This window comes from Nerophis ophidion, linkage group LG06 (genome assembly GCF_033978795.1).
Source record: "Nerophis ophidion isolate RoL-2023_Sa linkage group LG06, RoL_Noph_v1.0, whole genome shotgun sequence".
In the NCBI taxonomy this organism is placed as follows: Eukaryota; Metazoa; Chordata; class Actinopteri; order Syngnathiformes; family Syngnathidae; genus Nerophis; species Nerophis ophidion.
Window position 1 is genome coordinate 56,511,184 of NC_084616.1, and position 15,282 is coordinate 56,526,465.

General features: G+C 36.5%; 1 protein-coding gene and 1 long non-coding RNA gene across 4 annotated transcripts in view; one reads left to right on the forward strand and one right to left on the reverse strand.

Moving 5' to 3' along the window:
• slc9a8 (solute carrier family 9 member 8) overlaps positions 1–15,282 on the forward strand; it is a 47,825-nt gene that overhangs the window by 11,331 nt on the left and 21,212 nt on the right. For all 3 annotated transcript variants that reach the window (XM_061904382.1, XM_061904383.1, XM_061904384.1), the window contains 2 exons: positions 10,523–10,606; positions 12,169–12,270. In XM_061904382.1, the coding sequence (XP_061760366.1) occupies positions 10,523–10,606; positions 12,169–12,270 (186 nt within the window). The remainder of the gene's footprint in view (positions 1–10,522; positions 10,607–12,168; positions 12,271–15,282) is intronic.
• The window catches only part of LOC133555000 (uncharacterized), a 53,475-nt gene continuing 47,423 nt past the window's right edge, over positions 9,231–15,282 (reverse strand). The window contains exon 4 of the long non-coding RNA XR_009807255.1: positions 9,231–9,515. This is a non-coding gene — a long non-coding RNA (uncharacterized LOC133555000). The remainder of the gene's footprint in view (positions 9,516–15,282) is intronic.

Below are 15,282 nucleotides of genomic sequence, written 5' to 3' on the forward strand. Positions count from 1 at the left end.
GCTGCGCTTATAATATGCTGCAAAGCTTCTTGCATACCCATATTTGTTTGCTCTTGGAAATTATAGAGAATGCAACCCATGATGCATTTCCATTATTTATCTCTGAACTATTGGGTTTTGAGAGAGCCCCAAAGATCAAAATGCACTGTGAAATCTAACCTACGTAATCACTGAGTAACACAGCCAGCAGTTTACTATGTCAAAATCAATTCCTTATACTCCTTGGTCTTTTAAAAAAGTTTCATGACAATAGTAAATGGAGGAAATATACTTCCCTTCTACTATTTCTTTATTTGTCTTTTTTAAAAAGTGGGTTCAAACTGGATACAGCTTTATACTTTTAGCTACCCTCAAAGAAAGCGTTCTCTTCCCCAGCAAGCATGTTTCCAGTTCTGGCCCACTTTACTAATCTATCAAGCCTTCAGCATCGCTAAGCAAATGAGGAAGGGTGTACAAACCCCAGAGACAGCCACATCCTGACATTAGAGGCTTTTCCTTTGTCTTTCACCACCAAGCTACTTCCTATGCCCATTCATATAAATTTCTTCATCAGAAGTTGTTTCCCTACTGTCCAGCATATTAAATACTAGGATGTTTTTTTAATTCCCTTTCATTCGTCTTGAGTTGAGTTCTAAAAAATTAAAAAGTAACACTCTATAGCAGGGGCTTTCAATAGCTTGGTTGCAATCATGTGACCTAGAGGCATGTCTGGGTATTTTCAGGCGATGGGCTAGATTCCCATTTGGCGAAGGTGTATTTACCTGAATCAGTGCAGATTTAGGCGTATTTTGAAAAGTTTAGAGGCAAATATAAAAGCGATCATGAAAAAAATATTTTAAATAGGATGGAATGGATTTTTACACTCTTTCAGAAAAACATAAAAAAAAAAAAATGATTTAAACCTTTTATTTTTGCCAAGACGTTGCTGCTACCTCACTTCACTTGACACTCACGGTGCTTGGAGAACAAAAGTTTGAGGGCACATTATGTATTTACATCTGGAGAGGTCCACAAAATAAGCATGAATCCGTGAAAGACAAAGTCAGATTTATCATGCATGGATAACTAACGTATTTGAATGACATAACGAGTTCTGTGCTACTGCGATCGTGATCCACGCTAATGAGAAAAAAGATAAGTTTGTTTGCAGTTGATTTAGTCTCATCTACAATTCATATTTGCCAGTTTTTATGGTGTGAAGTTTGTATTTTGTCTCATCATTTAGTTGTACGTGTCCCTGTTGTTCAGCATGAATCTTTGCTAGCACTATCAACATAAGATATGCTGTTGAGGCTACGAGAGATTTATTCATCCTTTTTTATTACTACTATTAAGGATATTTTTTGGATGCTAACACATACCACCAAGGGCACTATAATGTGGTCATCCGTGTCAAATAAAGCACTTGGCTTTCCTGCACAACAACAACAACTAAGCTTTTAATTTCTCTTACGAAAATTGAGAAAGAAAATACATTTGATTGGACCAACAATCACAACATTTATTACAAGGACTTAATCTGACATAAGTTGATTTGCACAACCAATAAAAAAAGTTTAAGGGCACATCATGTATTTACATCTGGAGGGGTCCACAAAACAAGCATAAATCCATGAAAGACAAAGTCAGACTTATCATGCATGTATTTACATCTGGAGGGGTCCACAAAACAAGCATAAATCCATGAAAGACAAAGTCAGACTTATCATGCATCGATAAGTAACGTATTTGAATGACATAACGAGTTTCTTGCTGCTGTGATCGTGATCCACGCTAGTGAGAAAAACGATAAGTTTGTTTGCAGTTGATTTCCTGCTACAAATTTAGTCTCATCTACAATCCATAATTGCAGTTTGTACGGTGTGAAGAATGAATTTTGTCTCATTATTTAGCTGTATATGTCCCTGCTGTTCAGCATGAATCTTTGCTAGCACTATCAAGATAAGATATGCTGTTGAGGCTACGAAAGATTTATTCATCCTTTTTTATTACTACTATTAAGGATATTTTTTGGATGCTAATACCACCAAGGGCGCTATAATGTGGTCATCCGTGTCAAATAAAGCACTTGGCTTTCCTGTACAACAACAACTAAGCTTTTAATTTCTGTTATGAAAATTGAGAAAGAAAATACAGTAGATTGGACCAACAATCACAATATTTATTACAAGGACTTAATCTGCCATTAGTTTATTTGCTCAACCAGGTCTTTGTAGTTATATTTAGGCATAGCAACCATAAAAGAACACAAACTTAAGCAATCTTTTGTCCTTACTTAACGTTGAGTTCTGCTATCAAACACTACTAATATAGTAGAGAATAAACGCGATTGTATTCCACAAGATGAGTGATATTTTTAAGAGCCATTTCCTTTGACAAACTTTAGTTTTTTCCCCTGACTTTATTATCTTTATGAACCCCTTTATGAAAGTTCTTTCCTGTCTCTCTATTTGAACGACTAGAACACCCAAGAACAGAACAGCAATATGGCATTTTCTGCTCTAACGCTACACTCACTCTCACTTGTTTTAATGCTAAACTCAAGCTGCTAGACCATTGTGTCAATTAAGCCACAAAGAAGTAAAACGGATGTGACGTCACATGCAGCCCTGCTACAGGCGGGTAGTGGGCCAGATGTGAGCCTAACTCCCCAAATAATGAAACCATTCAGTCTCACAAGAGAATTACTCAAATCACGCAGCATGCAACACAACAGCGAGGCATTCGCCTCACAATGAAGTCGCAGTAAGAAGAAAACGACTCATGAAAAGATTAGATTGGGTACTATCTGTTAGGCAGCAATATCCAAATTTCGACTTGGTATCCATTTAAAGAGAAAAACAGGAAGTGTTTTTTACATCATACATTTAATTTGAAATTAAATACATTTTATCACGAAAGGATAAGTATTATGGGAACCATACAGTGCACATGCAAGGCACCTCCACAAGCCCAGGGATTGTGGAGGTTTTTTTGGCTGGGTCACAAAACACTGCAGATGCACTTAAAAGTATTTTACAACTTTGCATGTAAGACCTACACATTGAGCTTTTAACTGTTGAACTTGTTTCCACAGATGTATTAATTAATAATTATAAAAGTAGTTATAATTAAATATGTGTTTGTGAAGGACTTCATGAGGTTCTTTGCATCTCGAATGTGACGTTGTAGCTGTCAGTGTATCATTAATTCGACTATATTGTCTTATATCTGGGCTACTGCAGTGACATTTTGCTGCTGGGGGAAGAGATCCAGTGTGTCCAGAGTGCTTTTCTTTTGCATGTTGTCGTCCATGATTGACAGTTTAGCTTTTCTTTCACTTACATATGTTGCAGTACCGATCGGTTAATCTTCAAAAACCTTAGAAACAAAGTTACATGACAGCTCAGAAAAAGCTAAAGCATAGACTTTTTCTAAGAATAATAAAACAGGCTAAAGGGAATAGTTAGATAATATGGAAGTGCATTGACAATCTATCTGGGAGAGAGCGGACTAGAAAATTGACCCATTGAACTTGACATAAACTCCTGCAACAAAGGAACACACATACCTGGTAAACAAGCCACTGTAAATTATAGCCTAGTGGTCGCTAACTTGTTCAACAAACAACTCCTTTGTAACCTAAATCTTGGAACTGAGTAAACCCTCGAACACTACATCAACATCTTCTGCTCACTCTGCTGAGACTATGGCCTGTGGTCTTAAAGGAGGACTACAACTCACTCTGATGAATATGAAATGTGTGAGTGAAGGGAAGGTGAATAAAATGATGTCCTCACTCTCAAACTCAAAAGCTAAAGACTCATGGGTACATACATGATCCACTTTTACTAAAAAAATACCAACAGGTTTTTGCAAGACCAATAATTTACACAATTAACCAGTCATTAAAAGAATGTGTATTCCCATCCTCCTTCAAAACTGCAATTATAACACCCATTTTCAAATCAGGAAACAAAAAGGACTTAAAGAACTATAGAACAATCAGTATACTTCCTACTGTTTCTAAGATTATTGAAAAAATTGTTGCCTAACAGCTGATTGAGAACTTTGATAATGGAAATATGTTACATCCCATGCAGTTTGGCTTCAGATCCAAACACTGCCGACACATCATGCTGTTACTTCCTCGAGGTGATCAAGTCCAGCCTGGACAAGGGACGGGTTGTTTGGGCCGTTTTCCTGGATCTACGTCAGGCATTTGGCACAGTTAATCACTCAGTGCATCTGACAAAATTACAGAATTTCTGTCTCTCCACAAATACTATAAGGTGGCTTCAATCTTACCTCGCAGATTGCTCCCAGTGCGTAAGAATAAATGACAAAACTTTGCCGCTCAGCTCCTGTACCACAGGAGTACCTCAAGGGTCCATTCTGGGGCAACTGTTCTTCTGTTTGTACATTATTGACCTACCATCCGTTTGTGAGGATGTGGAGATCTTAATGTATGCTGTCGACAAAGTCTTCTTTACTCACGGTTCTGATGCAAATCTGGTTGCAGCTCAGTTATCCGAGACAGACCAAAGCAACAAAGTGACTGAACAAGTCCTGCTGAACACAGATAAAACTGTCACAGTGAGTTTTTCAAACAAACCAAATCAAAGTGTTCTCCCAAACATCTATGTTTGGGAGAACATAGATGATGATCAGTAATGCTGAGGAAGTTAAATACCTAAGCGTGATGCTGGATCCTACACTGAATTTAAAAAATCTTGTTAAAAAGGTATGTCATGTTCTGAAATATAACATTGCCAACTTGTGAATTGTGAATTATATTTGTAGATTCCTAAAGTAGCCTTAAGCTTGACGCTCCTCTACTATCACATTCACTCCGCTTGCTGCGGCAGCAACAAAACAAAACTCCAGACGTTCTTCTTCGTTTGTATGGTTTACTTGTGATCTTAATAATTCAAAACATAAAACAGTCACAATGTGGGAACAAATGAATGACAAAATAAAGAGAATTTGTTGCAGTACTAGTTAGAAAAAGTATGAATGAGAATAAGTATGAGTGAGGTCAAAAAACTGTGTGGCTCGATTCCACCGCACCTGACAGCAATTACCCATGACACCTTGCGTCCAAAAAACCCCCTTACCACACAGATCCTTCAGCCATATATGCACTTAAAACAGTTACGTCATCAAATAATTTTGACAAATGTAATAATTACAATTAAAGTGAGCTTTATATAATTACTCTAAGCATTCAATATATCAATTTTCTTATCATGCAAATAAAGTAAATAGTCTCATTTTGACTGAATAAACATAAAGCACCTTCCATAAAATGTAAATTAATTTAAACAGCATTTAGGCTCCTACAATATTTATATAGCACTTTTTCTCTAGTGACTCAAAGCGCTTTACATAGTGAAACCCAATATCTAAGATACATTCAAACCAGTGTGGGTGGCACTGGAAGTAGGTGGGTAAAGTGTCTTGCCCAAGGACACAACGGCAGTGACTAGGAAGGCGGAAGCGGGAATCGAACCTGCAACCCTCAAGTTGCTGGCACGGCCACTCTACCAACCAAGCTAAACCATTAGGAGCTTTTTATCATTGGAAGCAGCTAAATCATTTTTCAATGCAATGATCATATCACATATCTTGTACTGTATGTCATCACGGTCTCAAGCCAAACAGACTGTTTTAAATTATCTCAGATCATTACATAACCAAGCACTAAAAATCCTTGATAAAAAAGCCTCGGCGATACCACGTTTGCAACATACTTGAAAAATACAGTAAACTTAGCTTTGAAAATGTGATGAGGTACTCCAATATCTACCTGGTACATAAGATCCTAAATGATGCAGCTCCTCCTCCCTTAAAAATATACGTACAGCTATGCTCGCAATTAATAATCAGTGTTAAGGTTTGTATCTAGGGGTGACTAATGTTCCCCCCAAAAATGTCTGCCTTCTCTCAATAAACATTTTCCTACCAAACAATCAAATAATGGAATGGGACCCCAGAGAATCTAAAGAACAACTCAAGTTTTCAATTTCTCACAGGCAGTCAAAGACTGGCTTATAGACCATCAGTCCTGCTCACACTAACAATACCAGGCAGGAAGTTGACCATCAGATGAGAAATACCAAGAGGGAGCAGTCTGATGACCACCAGAGTAACAGTCTTATCTTGTAACATCACAATCTTGTTTACGTATACAGTACCAATGAGGTGTATGGCCATTGAATGATATGCTGATGGGTACCATCTGATGGTTACTGCACTCTATGCTGTGGTTTGTGGACTTTGATAAAAACGGCTGCACTTTATATACTTCTGCACTTTAAATGAAGCTGCTAAAATACTGTAACTTGACCGCCCACTGATTTGTAACTCACATAACCTTTATGTATTGTACTAGTGTTTTAAATTGCTTAACATTATGTAAATTCTCGTTTGTTGTGTATTTTTAATCCTGTGTAATTTTATTTGTGGATGTTAAATGCACCATAAAAGGACTACAGATGGAAATTAGCATGGTGCTAAATCTGTTGCAGCCATCTTCTTAATTTACCTGCACATTTTCCTTCAAATAAACAAATACAAACAACCAAACGGTGGCTTTCAAACTCAAATGAAGAAGTCCGGGCGATTTGTGTCTCTGACGCGGGGAACACAAAGGCTCGCTTTGTTTGCTAGCGCTCTGGTTTGTTAATATGTGGTTCCAATCACTGTCACTCAGACGGTTATGCTTCTGACTGTAGGTAAAAAAAACAAAGTGTTCTACCAGCGAGACATATTTTCACTAAACAAACAATAAATATTGCTACATTTTAATCTTGTGAGCTTCATGACCCCCTCATCATAAGAAAACTCTAAAATGTTGATGTTATTAACTAATAACATCACAAAATGATTACCGGACTAAAGTGAGCACCGGGATATAAGCTGCACCCACTAAATTTTAGAAGAAAAAAAATATGGCACTGGACTATAAGCTGCAGATAGGTACGTTGTGAAATTACTCATTTGCACAAAAACAAAATCGAGCTCACCAATCAGCTCACCAATCAGCCCACCAATCAGCCAATAAGTAGTAAACAGTGACATTTTGGTGAATTTACAAAAATTAAACAATCCAAAAAGAATGCCATTGTTAGTTAATAATTCTAACAAAGACACTCATAAACGTGTTGGCATAGTATCTAATGCTAGCTTATTCATTTTACCATAGCACGTACAAATATGCATAAAAATATTCCTACAGACATCACACATTGGATAGTTTCGTAAGTAAAAAATGTCTTACCTATACTGTAAAACTTCCAAACTTTGCTTGGAGTTCTAAATTAAGAATACGAGTAAAAACGTTATGGACGGCTTGAAGACGAAACAGCAACTGTACTTACGGTAGGTTCATAGCACAGTCTAAACGGAAGGGCAATGCAGCAACTGCAACAAGCCAACTCGCCCAAAAGATGGCTCTGTAGCACACACATAGATTCAATGTGTTTGTTTTATTTTAAACTATATACATTATAGCCAGCCGTCAGCAAAGAAAAATCCATAAATCTTAATTTCCCCTCGGGATTATTAAAGTGTTTCTGATTCTGATTCTGATTAGCCGCACAGTTTATAAACTGCAGGGTTCAAAGCCTACGGAAAAAAAACGAGTAGCTATTAGTCCGGAATTTACAACAATTATTTTCACCAGAATAATCAATTTATTTTAAAATTTGATTAATCAGAGTCGACTACTTACTTCCATAAATTAAGTTAAATTGAAAAAAAAAAACACCAAAATATTTTTTAATTTGACTGTGAACATTTTTAAGATGTTTTACATGAATGCATGTTATTAGCTCAAAACCTGGGAACAGTATATTTTGAAGTGTACATCTTCAACAATACAAATAAGGTGCTGATATACACCAACAGATAATGTATTGAACACATTCCTAAACATAATTTAGTGTGCAGTTAGAGGCAAATCCATAAATATTAGGACTGTCACAAATCTAAACTTTTTGGGCTTGAAATAAAACAAGATGTGTTTTAACTGCAGACTTTCAGCTTTAATTTTAAAGTGCCTCCCACGTTTTAAGGTCCCAAAAGTATCGGGACTATTACCTACTCCGCTGTTCCCTGGCTAGGTGTGTCTTATTCTCTCATAATCCCATTTACAAGGAGCAGATACAAAAAGGTACTGAGTTCATTTCAAGTTTGCCTTTTGTATTTGAAATCTGTTTATGTAAACTCTCAATACGAGATCTAAAGAGCTGCCAATCCTACCAGTGAATTGCTTGATTAATCTGCGTTTATACATGATTAATGCAATATTTATTGGGGTTATTATGTATGTACATGTGTTACCGTAACGCATTAATTTGGACAGTCTTACTAAATATATATATATATATATAAGCATTTGTTTGGCCTGTTGACACGATTACATGGGAAATTATGCAAATTAGATTATGACATTTCCACCCCTACAAATCCCCCCATATGTTTTTAAACTTGTATTACACATGCACACAGGGAGCATTAAGGCTGCCAAACTGCTGTGCATGCATCAAATGCCATGTGGCTCAGATGTTAATATTCATGTTTGACCTTTCACTTTCCCTGAAGAGCAAAGTTCCAGTAGAGATTTAGGTTGAGGTAGCACAGCAACCTTTAAAGCATTCATTACTGCCTTTTCTACTGTTTTAGTCAGAAGTATGCTAAAGAAGAGCCACAAACTCCTACCATACAGGACAGGACGTCCGCCGTATGTGATCCCTACTCTATGCCTGACCTAGTTTTAACAGCAATGTGTCGACACACTGTTTTGGTGTTTTAAGTCCTGAATGAATTATTAAATTGGCAAAATATATGAAAAAGACTAAAGATTATCGAATCATGTTTTGCTAAAATGGGTGTTGCCTCCACTGATCCTTTTCTGTTCTATTTTATTGTTTTCTTTTTAATTTTTTCTTCAAATGTGTCCCACTTTTTAGTTCTTCTTAGGTCCGACACACACTGTAATTATTGTTACTGTTAATATTTGCAATATTTTAAGTTAATTCCCTTTTAAATATATTTAGTTCAATTTTTGTAGCTACAAATGCTGTAATCATTATTTAGCACATAACTCCCCTCTAGCTCGACAGTTCTAAATATTTCTGTCTTACATAGTAGTAATACTTTCCATTGAGGTCGTCCTGCAAGTAACAATAAATTAGTAAAATTGATTACAAACTTTGAATGTTTTTTATTTTTTTATTTTTACTGCAACCAATACCCACACCGCTATCTAGAAAATCACTACTTTCACCACTAACCAACAAACAACTAAGACATACTTATAACCTTGCAACATGTGTTCTTATTGCGAATACCTGGTAAATAAAAAAATCTAAACAAATACAGCTACTGGCCCTAATTCACCACAAGAGGTCACTTTTCCATCCTTGTTCTCCATGGGTGTACTGTGCTAGGGGCTGATGACTGTAGACTGTGTTCAAGTCCATCTGCTTGTGGGGTCATTGGAGCAGAGAAGCTTTTCCAAGCTGTCAAGACTGCAGAGAACACAAAGAGAGACATTGTTGGGTAGATGGAATAAATATGGACTGGCTCTCTTGAACCATTATGAGAGAGAACTGATAGAAATGTTGCATCAGCCACCACCCAAAAATATATTTTTCCTTCTTATTCTTATAATGCCCTCTGTGTTTTGAGTATAACATGCACCAAGTGCAATAATAGCTTCTATTTAAATTTATAGTGAGTATAATACATGAATACATGATGCATGTGCATTGTCAGTGTGTGTGCACATACAGCACATGTAGCAAACGGAGCATAATGCTCAGACTCACTGGCAAGCAGAGAGCAATGCACGGGCACATGATGCCTACGCCTGACCTAGGAGGCTGCCCCATTTATTTGAGAAGCAACGATGATTTCATTACATTACTGAAATACTCAGAAAGCTAAACTCAGACTGTGTGCGTGCATGTAGATTATACTGAGAAAAGAATTAACGTGTTTGCTATAGCATGTGTGTTTGAATATGTTTGTAGATCTGTAAGAATGCATGCTTGAATTAGCTGGCAGGCTGTCACCGGTGTGTGCGTATATGTATGTGTGTGTGTTCATTTGTGCGTGTGTGTGTTTGTGTGATTGTGCGTGCATATACGTGTGCATTAGCCAGTCATCTCGATGCCAACATGCCTTGTCAGATAAGGTTCAACTACTTGCAGTTAAAGCTTGGCTTTTTTTATTCCTGTGTGTGTTTGAATGCCCTGTGTTTCAATTTCTGTGCTGATTAGCATCAAGATCACTATTTGGATGAAACCCAATTTGTGCAGTATGAGAACAAATATGCAAAGTAAAACAGTTCAATAAAGTATTTGTATGTGTTATATTTTTACCCTCCTGTTATATCAAACAAATTAGCATGTTGGATTTCTCTAAAGTTGCAGTCAAGGTAATTGGCTTTTGGGAAGCTGTAAATATATTTTGTGAATGTCTGACTTTTGAAGTATTACTAATTTCTTTAATTACTGCTTTTTTGTTTTTAAAGGAGGAGGAAATGTTCCGACCCAATATGTTCTTTCTTTTGCTCCTGCCACCAATCATCTTTGAATCTGGATACTCGTTACATAAGGTACAGCAGAATATAGACTTTTCAACTCAGCCTTAAAGGACTACTGAAACGAGATTTTCTTATTCAAACGCAGATAGCAGGTCCATTCTATGTGTCATACTTGATCATTTCGCGATATTGCCATATTTTTGCTGAAAGGATTTAGTAGAGAACATCCACGATAAAGTTTGCAACTTTTGGTCGCTAATAAAAACGCCTTGCCTTTGCCGGAAGTCGCAGACAATGTGCGCGTGACGCCACTGGTTTTAGGGCTCCTCACATCCTCATATTGTTTACAATGTGACCCACCAGCAGTAAGAGCAATTCGGACCGAGAAAGCGACAATTTCCCCATTAATTTGAGCGAGGATGAAAGATTTGTGGATGAGGATATTGATAGTGAAGGCCTAGAAGAAAAAGGAAAAAAAAGTTTAAAAAAAACAGGCGAGGGCAAGTGAGAGCGATTCAAATATTTTTAGACACATTTACTAGGATAATTCTGGAAAAACCCTTATCTGCTATTGTGTTGCAAGTGTTTTAGTGAGATTAAATAGAACCTGAAGTCGGAGGGGTGTGGCCACGGGTGTCTTGACGCCAGAGTCTGTGAGGGAAGTCACGCAGCTGATCTCCGGTAAGAGGCGACTTTATACCACAATTTTCTCACCGAAAACTGCCGGTTGACATGTAGTCGGGATACATGTTCGCTTGACCGCTCTGATCCATAATAAAGCTTCACCTCCGGGAATTTTAAACAAGGAAACACCGGCTGTGTTTGTGTGGCTAAAGGCTAAAGCTTCCCACCTCCATCTTTCTACTTTGACTTCTCCATTATTAATTGAACAAATTGCAAAAGATTCAGCAACACAGATGTCCAGAATACTGTGTAATTATGCGATTAAAGCAGACTACCTGTAGCTTGGATCGGGCTGGAAAATAATGTCCGCTACAACCCGAGAAGTCAAACGCACGCGTCATCATACCGCGATGTTTTTAACACGACACTTCGCGGGAAATTTTAAATTGCAATTTAGTAAACTATAAAGGCCGTATTGGCATGTGTTGCAATGTTAATATTTCATCAATGATATATAAACTATCAGACTGCGTGGTCGGTAGTAGTGGGTTTCAGTAGGCCTTTAAAGTGTTTGGAGAAAAAAAGTATCCAATTTCAGTTCGTACTGTAATGTTTAACTGTTTTTCATTGCCAGTTTTGTTTTTGTTACCTTTATGTCTGCACAAGATGCATCAAGTTTGCTTAGCATGAAAGTACATTAACCCTTCAAATATCAGTTATGCTGTTTACAGTCATTACAGTATTGTAACAAATGTTTAAGAAACTCTGTTGTATGCAATAACAGATTTAAATCAGTAACTTGGTTGTTTATTATTGTAATATTCCACAGTGGTTCAGAATTGTTGATCCAAATACCAACAAAATAATGTTGACACGTTTTGATAAAAACCTACTGAATTAAAATACTGTATGTGCTTTGCTTGATTTTTATATGATGTAACTATTATAACAATGGTTTACCATAACGATCATATCATGAATACTTAAAATATGTTCTTGTGTACATTTAGGGTAACTTCTTCCAAAATATTGGCTCCATCACCCTGTTTGCTGTGATTGGCACAGCTATCTCCGCCTTCATAGTTGGAGGAGGAATCTACTTCCTTGGACAGGTAACATTTGCTCAGGCTCTGGTTTTGTTAAAAGACACGCAATGCTGTGTCTTGAAGTATGACGTGTTTTCTCATTGATTTAAACAGCACAAAAAGACACGTAGTGTTTTTAAGTTCCTCCACATAAAGGGATCCAAAGACCAAACCAGTTAAGTTTAGAAAATGAAACTACAGGGATAATATAGTTGGCTTCATTTTTTTCCCTCCATTTTTCTGCTTACTTTTGTATTTGAAGTTATCATTACATTTATGTAGTGCTGCATTTGAACAATTGTATTGTTGATCATAGAGGTAAATTATTTTTATTCATTATCAATAGTGCTATTTCTGTAGGTATTTGTATTGCTCCATTTGTAGTATAATAATGTTCATTGTCATTTCTGTGTTATTTACATCAGTAACTGTTTCATTTGCTATCACTTTTACTATCAAATGTGAACATATTGTATTTGCTGATGTTGTTCTGTTGTTGTCGTTGTTGTTATTGTTGTGTTTGCTATTGTTGTTTTTATCTCTCTGTCCTCCCTTTTTCTCTTTCTATCTCTTTCTATCGGAAATGATTATATAAATACAAATGATAATATAAATACATTTAATGAAGTCAAATACAAATAAGGCAACAAGAGAAGTATCCCACACTTCTCTTTTGTAAAATAAATTTGTGCAGCCAAAATGGGCATCTACATCAACAATATGGTTTGCCTGAGAAGCTGGACAGGACAAAAAAAAAAGAAAGAAAATGGAACCACAGACCACAGCGTTATGGTTTTATTGAGAACAATGACTGAAGACCAACATGTGTTATGTGTCTTCAGTTGTTTTGCAAATTATATACACACACATGTGTGTGTATATATATATATATATTAGGATCAATGTTGAAGTCCCCACATAGTTCTTTTGTGACTGATTTTAGTAAAGTTGCCTTAATCCAGTTTTAAAACGTATCAATGTTTGCCTTAGGTGATCTATATATGCAGATGATTAATCTTTTTCTGCTTTTTCAAAACGTATTTCAATTATTAGAAATTCTAAGATATTATCAATAGTTAATGACATCAAAGACAAAGTACCTCTCCCTCCATTTGTGTTGGCTCTGTTGATATAATTTACTTCATGTTTCTGAGATAGCGATCACTTTCAAGGGTTCCTTGAATAGTTCCAAAAAATGTTTCACGTTGTTGTGGTTTGCATACAAACTTTTACTGTTGAAATGAATAATATATAACCCTGTCATTATATTGTTTGTCTGTATTATAAGAACAGTTATTCCTGATATGAAAGAAAAAAATCGTATCAGGAAATATGTCATTATCTAATTCCAAACTATTGTGATCCATACTGCAGAAGGTTTTCAATTCCATATATTCCTGTTCAGCAATATTTTGTGTTGCTCTATGAAGGTCTATAAGTGTAAATAAATGTGAACCTGATTTACAGTTAATCTTGTTCGGTAATCCCTTGGAGCGTTGTAGTTTTGTAGATTAATGCCTGTTTGTTGTCTGTCAGACTCCATTATTGTTGTTATTTTTGTGGTTGATCTAGGAGCTTCAATATCTGTCCAGATCCTTGATGTCTTTGACAACTAGTTATCTTTTGCCTTTGGACCTCCATTCAGTTTGATGTAGATGTTGTAGTCGGCGCTCCAAGTTCCCTGAATTTTCTCCTGTTTCCTCAAGTCGTGTGCTTTCTTGGCAATATCTGCATTGCGTTTAGTGCGTTTGTTCATATATGTAGTTGTACCCTTCAGCTTCTTTCCCTGTTTTAACAATGCCGTTTTAGATTTTCTGTTGGCAGACTTCACAATTACTGCCGTTGTGTTCTCTTCTATTCAGTGAAATGCATTCATCAATGGTGTTAATATCAACATCAATTCCCTTTGATTGCAGAAAGTTGACCACTTTTTCTGGCTCTGTTGAAGCAGCGTCCATTTTGTCTGGTTCTGTTCTGTTGTCAACTGCTCTTGCATAGGATCAAGAATTTATGTGCAGCCCAGCCATTATGATGTCATTCTGTCATGTAAACTGATCCATTTCCCCTTTGATGGTTTCCTAGCATTATTATTCCCCAGATTGGTAATATCTTGTTGTCTGGTATTGAGCTCTTAACTCAATGCTGCCATCTCTTCCCTGAATTTCTCCACATCAGTGTTATCTTTTTGCATGGCATGCAACTCTTGGTGCACTGCTGCTATCTCCTTTTTTATGTTCTCCACAACACTGCTGTTGTTTCAAATAATGTTGTCTTGCTGGTTGGCATTCAACTGTTTGTACAATTTTGTATTCTCCTCTTTCAGGTTATCCATCTCCCGTCTTAATGCTGTGTTGCCTTCACTGAGAATCTTAATTTCTTTTCCGAACTGTCTATTTTCTATCATATCACATTTCTATCATATCGACACAATATTGTTTTCTTTCTCTGATCATCTGTTCTTGAAGATCTTAGACATCTTAATCTGTTCTTGTAAATTTCTACATCTTTTTGGTACATCATTGATAATCTCTTCCTGGAGATTGTTGACATCGCTTCATGCCTCATTAACATTGTCCGGTTCCACTTCTGGCAATGCTCTATTGCTCCTGATAAATAATTAATATATTCGGTTATCAAGACTATATTTTTAAGACTGTATATGAAAGTTCGACTCCGACCTTGTTTACTTCCTCGACGACATCTTTAAAGTTTTGTAATCAATCAGAACTATCAAGCAGCTTAAATGTGCCAAACAGGGATTGGTGTGGAGAGAGTGTTTTGCATGTTTCTCATAATGCATTGCAGATTATTTAAATGGGAGTCATTTTGAATTATGTGTTGTGACATTTTTTATATATCCACAAAGCTCAGTGAGCAAATTGTGTTATGTGATCATGTGTGTTGACTTTAGTTTATTTGCGCCATGAGTGGTAAAGGTTGTTTGGATTGAGTCATATATAAAAATGATGTGCTGTGTACACCAGCCCACACCTTTTCAGCAGGCGGCCTGATTTTAAAATGACCAATATGTAAAAAAAA